The sequence below is a fragment of the Triticum urartu genome, unplaced genomic scaffold (assembly GCF_003073215.2).
Source record: "Triticum urartu cultivar G1812 unplaced genomic scaffold, Tu2.1 TuUngrouped_contig_6215, whole genome shotgun sequence".
Taxonomy (NCBI): Eukaryota; Viridiplantae; Streptophyta; class Magnoliopsida; order Poales; family Poaceae; genus Triticum; species Triticum urartu.
The window spans coordinates 1-9382 of record NW_024116957.1 but is presented as its reverse complement, the minus strand read 5'-3'; the positions used below and the strand labels follow the sequence as shown (position 1 = coordinate 9382).

The 9382-nt window shown below is 47.6% G+C and overlaps 1 protein-coding gene across 1 annotated transcript; it reads left to right on the top strand.

Moving 5' to 3' along the window:
• The first annotated feature begins 6174 nt into the window (after positions 1–6174).
• On the top strand, positions 6175–7677 carry LOC125530306 (probable glycerol-3-phosphate acyltransferase 2). Its single transcript, XM_048694701.1, has one exon. It carries the CDS (start codon positions 6175–6177, stop codon positions 7624–7626), a length of 1452 nt encoding a protein of 483 aa, XP_048550658.1. The 3' UTR covers positions 7627–7677.
• The last annotated feature ends 1705 nt before the right edge of the window (positions 7678–9382 follow it).

Sequence of the window (9382 nt, the reverse complement as noted above, 5' to 3'; positions counted from 1 at the left end):
GTCCGGCGCGGCGGGGTGGAAGAGGATCTAGGTTAGGGTTGTTTTGGATCCGGAATTTTTGAGGGAGATGCTATTTTAAAGGTAGAGGGAGTTAGGAAGCTCCAAATGAGGTGCGGTTTGCGGCCACGCGATCGTGATCGTACGGTCTAGATGATAGAAGGGGCTTAGGTGGGTTTTGGGCCAGTTTGGACGGGTGTTGGGCTGCAACACACACGAGGCCTTCTCGGTCCCTCGGTTAACCGTTGGAGTATCAAACGAAGTCCAAATGGTACGAAACTTGACAGGAGGTCTACCGGTAGTAAATCAAGGCCGCATGACAAGTATCTGTCCAATCCGAAAAAGTTTAACCCCCACACACGAAAAGAGGTAGAAAGGACCACCGGAGGACATAGGAGCGCCGGAATGCAAAACGGACAATGGGGAAAATGCTCGGATTCATGAGACGAACATGTATGCAAATGCAATGCACATGATGACATGATATGAGATGCATGACAAAGACAACAACACACGGAGACAAAAACCCGACAACGGAGAAATAAAAAAATAACTTAGGCCGGAAACGGCAAGAGTTAGGGTACAGATAAGGTAAATTACATCCGGGGTGTTACATACCCGCTCCTCGACCTGGCGCCGGGTGGCCTGTTCGGCCTTCAAATCTGCAGCCGCTTTATCAGCGGCCGCATTGCTCACTCTCGCTTGCTCCTTGGCTCGGGCAAGTTCACCCCTGAGGGTCTCGACCTCAGCAGCGCCATCTGCAATTTCACACATAACATAGTCCAAGTTTCAACTTGGCATTCACACATTCATATAGGCACAAATGGGATGTTCGCGGCACACCTTGTGCCTCGTCGAGCCGCTTGTTAATAAGGACGATGTCCTCATCGGCCTGCTTCAGTTGTCGTTTCAGTTCGGAAACCTTCGCGGCCTGGGCGGTTTCCACCAACAGTGAAGCCTATTTTTCCAGCCAAATAAGTATGTTATTTCTTGCAGATATATATATAGATCCTCTGTTCGCCCTTCTTCCTGGGCCAACCAGAGTCTCAGGGGCTACTATCCATATACAGGCATATTTTCCATATGGAAAGTGGCTAAAGACATTACATCGCATACCTCGAAGCCTGTTAGCAGGCTAGTAAAGGCTTCATGCAGCCCGCTTTTAGCGAACTGAATCTTCTCAGCCACCGTACCCATCAAGGTATAGTGCTCCTCCGAGACGGATGCACTCCGTAGTCCGTCCCTCGGCATGTTCGGCGCCTCCGGATTCATGGAGGTCGCCGCAAGAATAGGCACTCCCCCTCCCTTGAAGGGGGTCATTCACTCGACTCCGGATCCGTTTCTGGAGCGGTATTCGGCTAGGGGGCAAACAATCCAGGGCCCCCATCCCCGGTCTTCATGGGGTCGCGTCCCCCGTGTCCTCAACGGCCGAGGTATTACCCTCCGGTGTCGTATTGATGGTCCCCTGCACCTCTCGGCGATCCGAAGAAATCCTCTGCGATGACACCTCGATGTATCTACCCTAGTGGGTGAGGAAACTTGCGGAGGCGTCTCGCTCTCCATCATCTCCGGCGGCAAATCCCCTGACGAGGAGGATTGTTGAGGGAGATCGCAGGCCGGACTGAAACACATGATTTAATGTTATTCTCACAATTCATAAAGGAGCGGATGTATGTAAACCGTCCTCAGGTACTTACAATTCGGCAAGGGGCTTGGTCCGAGGGAGGGGCTTGGGGATATCCTCAGTGTCCGAATCCGAGTCATCCGAAAGGAATAACTTTCCCCTTTTGGACGCCCTCGCCTCCGGGTCTGCCGAGGCCGCTCTCTTTTTCCCTTTGAGAGGAGGGCTATCTTCTTCTTCCTCCTCCTTGTCCTCGTTTTCGTCTCCGGACATAGCATCCAAGGTACCTTCGTGGTGGAGGCCACTTTCGGCCTCCTTGTTCTTCTTCTTCTTGTTCAGAGCCAAAGCGAACGAATTGTTGGAGGGTACTTGACCAGAGCGAAGGGTCGAAAGATTTCCAACTCCTATCTGGCACCCTCTACGCCGGTTATGGGCCAACCCACAAACCGGTGCACACCCCTCTCTGTCCTGGGCTCAACACATTTTCTTTTCCCCCATCTTTTAACCTTGAAAAAATGGTGCGTGAGTGAGACTTTAACTCCGAACCTACTAGTTCATTTTCAACCGTAGTAACCAATTGAGAAAGATCATGCATACTTTCTACTTCTTTTTCCTTTTGCTATGCACATTTCTGGTTTAGGTTTCGCAACATTTCCATGCTGTTTTTTTCTTTTCGTTTTTTTCATGCACAATTTTCGCTCAATTTACCGCTTTCCCTTTTCATTTCATTTTTATTTTCATTTTTCCACAAACTTTCTTTTGAATTTGTTATTTTTTTAATTGTGAACTTTAAAAAAATTGTGGAACATTTTTCAAGTCCGCAATCTGTTTACAAATTTTAAACACTTTCTTAACTCATATTTTTTTCAAAATCATGAAGTTTTTAAAATTCGATTTGAAAACAATTTTTAAATTTGCAATCATTTTTTTCCAAACTCGAAAATTATTTTCAAATTCATGAATATTTTCAACTTAAACTCATGAACAATTGTCAAACTTGTGAACTTTTTCCATTTCATGAACTTCTTAAAATTTGAACTCATCATTTATTTTCAAATTTGTGAACTTTTTATTCAGACTCTTGAAGTTTTTTCAAATGCATAAACTTTTAAAATTAGAACTCATGAACAATTTTCAACTTCATAAACTTTTTAAAACTTCAAACTCGTGAACAATTTTCAAATTAGTCAAAAAATTGAAAGTCATGAACTTTTTCCAAATTCATAAACTTTTTTCAACTAGAATTCATGAATATTTCTAAAATTCGTGAGTTTTTTCAAACTCATGATTTATTAAAATTAATGATTTTTAAATTTGAACTCGTGAATAATATTTAAATTTGTGAACTTTTTTCAAACTCATGATTTTGTTTAATTCATGAACTATTTTAAGTTGGAATTCAGGAATACTTTTCAAATTCGTGATTTTTCAAATCATGAACTTTTTTCAAATCCATAAACTTTTAAAAACTCAAATTCGTTAACAATTCTAATATCTGAACTTTTGTCAAATTCACGAACATTTATTCTAATCCCAGAACTTTTTTGAAAAATCATGAATTTTTTGGTGTTTGCGTATGTTTTTCGAAACTGTGTGCTTTTTTTGAATGGATGTTTTTTTTCAAATCCATGAACTTCTAAAATTTTACGAAAAAATAAATGCATGAATTGTTTGTGAAATCCATGATTGTTTTTCAAAACTTGACATTCAATGGTCAATTGGTCGTCCGATCAACAGTGTACTGGTTATCTAGCGATTTATTTGTTTTTGAGAACTAGCAAATATACCCGTGCATTGCAACGGGAGAGCAAACAATTTCATGCTCTGTTTTTCAACAGTGTCCCACCCGTATTGCCACTTATTCTTTTTTTTCACACACGCCTTAAATGCTAGTACCTTTTTTTTTACCAAATTCTCCACGTTCCAAACAATATTCTTGAATTGAAAAAAAAGGGAGGTAGCCTAAGCACAGATGCTATATTATAACCTGCAAGTCCCGACCACAATATAGAATATACAGATCCCTAGCATGGATGACATGAACAATTGCATCAAGAAATGAGGCTGCCGCTTAGGCAAGATGGCCTTGCAGTACTCTAAAAAGCACCAAGCTAGCGGCCGGGTGACTTCCAGATTCTAGTCAGGATTAATCAGGGTATTGTCCACCATCTAGAGCACTGGTGCCTCCTAACTTATCGCACATACCATGTATGGAAATTGCTGTCACTGTCAGTAGTACACGAACGTATGAGAGTCACGGCAGCCTCGGACTCCGGTGGTGGACGCATCTGCACGAACGCATGCTCATCGTACTATTCCAGCGCTTTCTTGCCGGCAAGCTCCATCTGCTCCGCCCACGCCACAGCCCTGAACTGCTGCGGACAACGGGCGTGGCCTGGCTGCTGGCCTGCTGCTCGTTCTGCATCTTCATGCTCGTCAATCAGTGAACACAACACCGTGCCTCGCTAGCATATGTGCGAAGGGCTTGTATCGTACCGGTCGTGATGCTGCATGTTGTAGACTCGTAGTACCTCACGGTGAGCTCGGCGCCGAGCTGGCCATCTCTTTTGAGAGGGGCCAATTGCTGTTTGAGCTTGGACATGTTGCCCGGCAGCGTTGACGCCGCCTTGCCGTTATCATCTTCAGTCGTGTCCTTATCTGGTTGATGGTTTGATTGTCAATGTTAGGTAAGATATCGGCACAACCATCTCCTCGTAGAGCTCCTCGATCTGCTTCTTGGAGATTGTTCTTGATTTGCCTCCGTCGTCTATCTCGTCTCCCTCCTATTCATCAAAAATCTCGTCATACTCCTGTTAACCAAAAATCTCATCTCCTTATCTGGAGTCGTCATGTTCCCGAGCTGCTGCTTGCCTCCTTGGAGACTGCGAAGTACGGGTTGGCTTCTTTCACCTCGTCCTCCTTGTGAGTCTTGCCATCGATTACGCGAGCCTGCTATTCTTTGAGACGAATTGGTCAGGGTCTCGTGAGAGATTCACTAGTACAGGGGGCGTGTAGCTGTTGCTGCCGCCCCATATAAGCCAAGCGACGCTCACTGCGACCGCATCAATAGGGCCGCTGCCTCATCATCCCTGTCGCCGTCGGCGAGGCCATTGGCCTGCCGCCTCGAAACTGCACCCTATTGCGGAACCCTAGCGAAACCGTGGGGGCCTGCAATGTTGCGGCACGGACCACACGTACTGGGGGTCTGGGGAGGCCTTTTTATAGTATATATATTTCTAGAACAATATAAAAGTTTTTTAAAAGAAGAAGTATAAAGACTGACCACACCAGTTCTTACGGGACACAAAACCTAGACCTTTTTTTGGGTGGCAAAACAAAGACGTGTGCACGCAGGGGAGGGAACGATGGGTGAAAATAGCTGGGTCAATTTCCTTTTTAGAGGAAAAAAAATAGGTGGGCCAATTAATTGCTTTGAGGCCCACTTAGGCACAGGGAGCGGGGGCACAGGGAGAGGCGTCAACCGATCGTGCGGGCGAGGAGGTGGACGTATGAAAATTACCGTGACGGACAAAACAGACGAAATTTTCGAAAGTACTCCCTCTGTTTCTAAATACAAGTCTTTCTAGAGATTCAACAAGGGACTACATACGGAACAAAATGAATAAATCTACACTCTAAAATATGTCTATATACATCCGTACGTTGTAGTCTATTTGAAACCTTTAAAAAGACTTACTCCCTTCTTTCATCTATATAGGGCCTAATATGTTTTTCAAGACCGCATTTGACTATTAATAAGACTAATAATACATGAGATGTATAATGTGAAAATTATATCATTGGAAGCTTCTTTCACATACGAATTTGATGGTGTGCTTTGTGTAACTTGCATGTCATATATTATTGCTATAACACTTGGTCAAAGTTAGCCTTGAAAAACGATTAGGCCCTATATAGATGAAAGGAGGGGGTATATTTAGGAGCAGAGGGAGTAAGAAGCAATCACCCCTTAAATAATAGGCATAGGTATAGACTACGTCATCTAGCGATTGATTTTTTTTTAGGGCTAGAGCTAGAGTACCGGTGGCTGCCCAGTGTGAGTATCGCGTTGTTGGGCTGCGGCCCAGCTAGCGTCCGCTTGAGCGCCGATTTTGGAATCGGGCGCTGAACCGTTTCGGCGCGGAAAAAAGACTGAAACGTTCATCTAAAAAAGAAGAAGAGTCCGAAACGTTCTCCGCAGGCCCCCTGGCGAACAACAGGGTCGCGCTGGAGGCAGGCCCTGGGCGATCGATCGCCAGGTAAACGGGTCCAAACGATTTTCCATCCCGTGAGGAATAACAACTGCACATATAGTTTTTGAACTCAATAGGAAGTACAGTACTGTCACAAGGACACAACACAATGTCAGACTCAAACTCCGAAGGAAGATCCTATCGGAATTGTAACTGGTAAAGGAAAATAGCCTGCAGGCATCGACCGGGTTTGGGTCAAGGTGCTCGATATAAATAGAGGGGGAGCTGCTTTTTTCCAAATCAAAACAAGAAGCTTGTTGGTTCGGCTCTACAACAAACATACCAACATCGATGGAGACGTCCATGGCGACTTCGACGACGAGCAATCGCTTCGCGCACCGCATGCTCAGCCTCCACCGCCTCATCAAGAACAACGTCGTCGCATCTCTCCTCGGGGGCCACCGCCAGACCACGCCGGCGACGGCGGTTGTCGACGTCGACGCGCTACTCCTGAATTCTTCGATGCCGTCCGCGGCGACTTTATCCCCCCCTTTCTTCCTCGTCGCGGTCGAGGCTGGCAGCTTCGTCCGAGGCTTCCTCCTGCTGGCGCTCTACCCGTTCCTCCGCGTCCTGAAGCATGGGACGTGTTTAAAAGCCATGGCCATGGTCTCCTTCTGCGGGCTGCGGCGCAACGAGGCGGCGAGGATCGGGAGGGCCGTGCTGCCAAAGTATTTCTTCAAGGAGGCGGCGCACGTGGAGGCGCTAGCGAAGGTGGCCGGAGAGTCGCCGAAAGAGGTGAAGGTGGCAGCGGTTAGTAGGACTTTTCCAACGGTGATGGTGGAGGCGTTCTTGAGAGATTATGTTGGGTTCGACGCGGTGGTCGGCAGGGAGGTGAAGGCAGGTTACCGGTACTTCGCCGGCGTGATGGAGGACGAGAAGACGGACACAACGATGGAGAGTCTTGTTGATGGGCTAAAGCAAACCGAGATGAAGAATACGTGCCATTACCCGAAGCCCATGATCTTCCACGACGGTCGGCTGGCGTTCACGCCGACACCGGCTGCCGCGCTCGCCATGTACATCTACTTCCCCTTCGCTATCGTCCTCGCCATCGTCCGCATCGCCATCTACGCCATACTTCCCCGGCGCATGACGGGCGTCGCCGCCGCACTTGCCGGCGTGCGGGTGCGCGTCACCGGCGCCCCTACTTCCGCGGTCGACGGAGCCACGGCAGGCGGCCGGCTCTACGTGTGCAACCACCGCACGCTCCTCGACGCGATCGCCATCTCCAGTGCGCTCGGGAAGTCCGTCTTCGCCGTGACCTACAGCCTGGGCCGCCTGTCCGAGCTGATCTCGCCCATCCCGCTGCTCCGGCTCACCCGCGGCCGCGAGGAGGACCGGCGCCGCATGGCGTTGCTGCTGGCGCGGGGTGACGTCGTCGTTAGCCCCGAGGGCACCACGTGCCGCGAGCCGTACCTGCTACGGTTCAGCCCGCTGTTCGCGGAGCTTGCCGACGAGGTGAGCCCCGTGGCGGTGGACGAGCGCTCGACCATGTTCTACGGCACGTCGACGTCGCCAATCGACAAGTGCTTCGACTCGGTGTACTTCTTGATGAACCCTCGACCGGAGTCCTCCGTCCACTTCCTGAAGCCGGTGCCCACCGGCGGCCAGAACAGCAGCATCGAGGTGGCGAACCAGGTGCAGCGGGTGCTCGCCGACGCGCTGGGGTTCACGCCCACGGCGCTGACGAGGAAGGACAAGTACATGCTGCTCGCCGGCAACGAAGGGACAGTGGCGACGAAGAAAAGCAATTAGTAGGAGTAAAGTGAAGTGTTGGTTTTGGGTATATTTGGTTTAACTGCATAATTCTTTCTTGTTAGTTGCATGTCAGAACGGTGAATTGAGTTTGTTTCGAATGCTAGAATTTTATTTTATTTTTTGTAAGAAAATTCAGATTAATTTAGTCCATTTACTGCAAGGCAGGAAAAGAGGGAAAAAAAAGGTCCGACTCAAGTTATCTTGAAAAAATAAATGAATCAGTCGATTATGAAAAACGAACATGTTTGATATCGTCCTCTTGCCACCTACTGCCAGCGGTCGGACCCCCCTTGGTAGGAATGGGGAAAAAGAGGTATGTCTTCTTGCGAAAGAAGACCCCCTTTATATATAGAACAAAAATCTAACCGTTATGCACTGGTGTGCTCTAAGCGGTATTGCCCCTTGGGAGAGCGGTACTACCGCTTAGCACGATAAAAGCGACAACGAGCACCGATCCGATATTAGCATAGTAGTTTTGCCAGAGGAACATACAAAGAAACCAGCGATAGTTTTGCACGACACCAGAGCGGAAGTACCGCACGAAGCGATACTATCGTTAGTGCTAGTGGCACTACCGCAAATTATTTGATGGCATCCAGAGAAACCCACGGTAGTGCTTGCGACATCTTCGTGGAAGTATTGCCTAAACGGTACTATCACCAGTTGCAAGAGGTACTACTGTGATTTACCTGAAGCCTAACAGAGAACTCAATGATAGTAGTCGCGGTACAACCAGCAGAAGTACCGCCTAAGCGATACTACCGCTTAGCCTCTGCCAGTAAGCCCAATGCACAACAGATGAATCGCTTCAAGGTTGGGGAAGGATATGTGGGTGCATATAGTTTGTGTATGTGTTGATTCCAACTATACCTTCCAACACGGAAACCCTCTTAATAGAATAGATTTTCTATTCAAATCAATTGAAAAGAAACGTCGAAAAAAAAGCTTCTTTACTCTTTCTTTCTTCGGATAATAAAACCGTCTTGTGTCATATAAAAAATATCTGAAATGCTTAATGCACACGATTAATCCGCAAAACGCATTGTCATGAACACCAACACCAATTAAACAGAGATATGCCCTAACAGGCAGCAAGCTACCAAGAAACTTTTGCAATCAATGATGGCGTTGCTGCGAACAATCATGGAGGTTATTCGCACTAATTACAAGGAATAGAATGTGTTGCATCGACCGTTACCATTGGAGCGACGATGACGTCCTCGTGCGTGACGGTGTGGCTAGAGGCCACGAGCCCGCGACACGGGGATGCTTCAAGGTCACGAGGACAGAGCTACAAGGATCGGCGTCCACCACCCTCTCATCCTAGACATGGCAGGATGAAAGACACGACCGAGCGTACCACGCAATTATGGACACTGGCCTAAGAGCAACTCCAACCTTCTGAACTAAACGAATGCGTTTTGTCTATTTTTTATCCGTTTATGTCGGCCACGCAAACGTCAGTGTTCGTTTTTTATTGGGTCGGCGCATGTATCCAACGCTGATCTGATGAATTTCTTCACGCGGACTAAAAAAAACACAACAAATACGTTCAAACTTAACATAATTAAACATTAAAGCCGGTCAACCGCTAGCCAAAGTCCACATAAACATTAATGAAACATAATTAAAAATAAAGTTTGTGCCTCCACGCGTTGTGCCCTAGACATCCTCGTTGTCCGACCAAGGGCCGATGAGGTCGAAAACTCCGGCGCCAGGCTAGCCCAGGGGAATGCCGCCTCCCATGCACGGG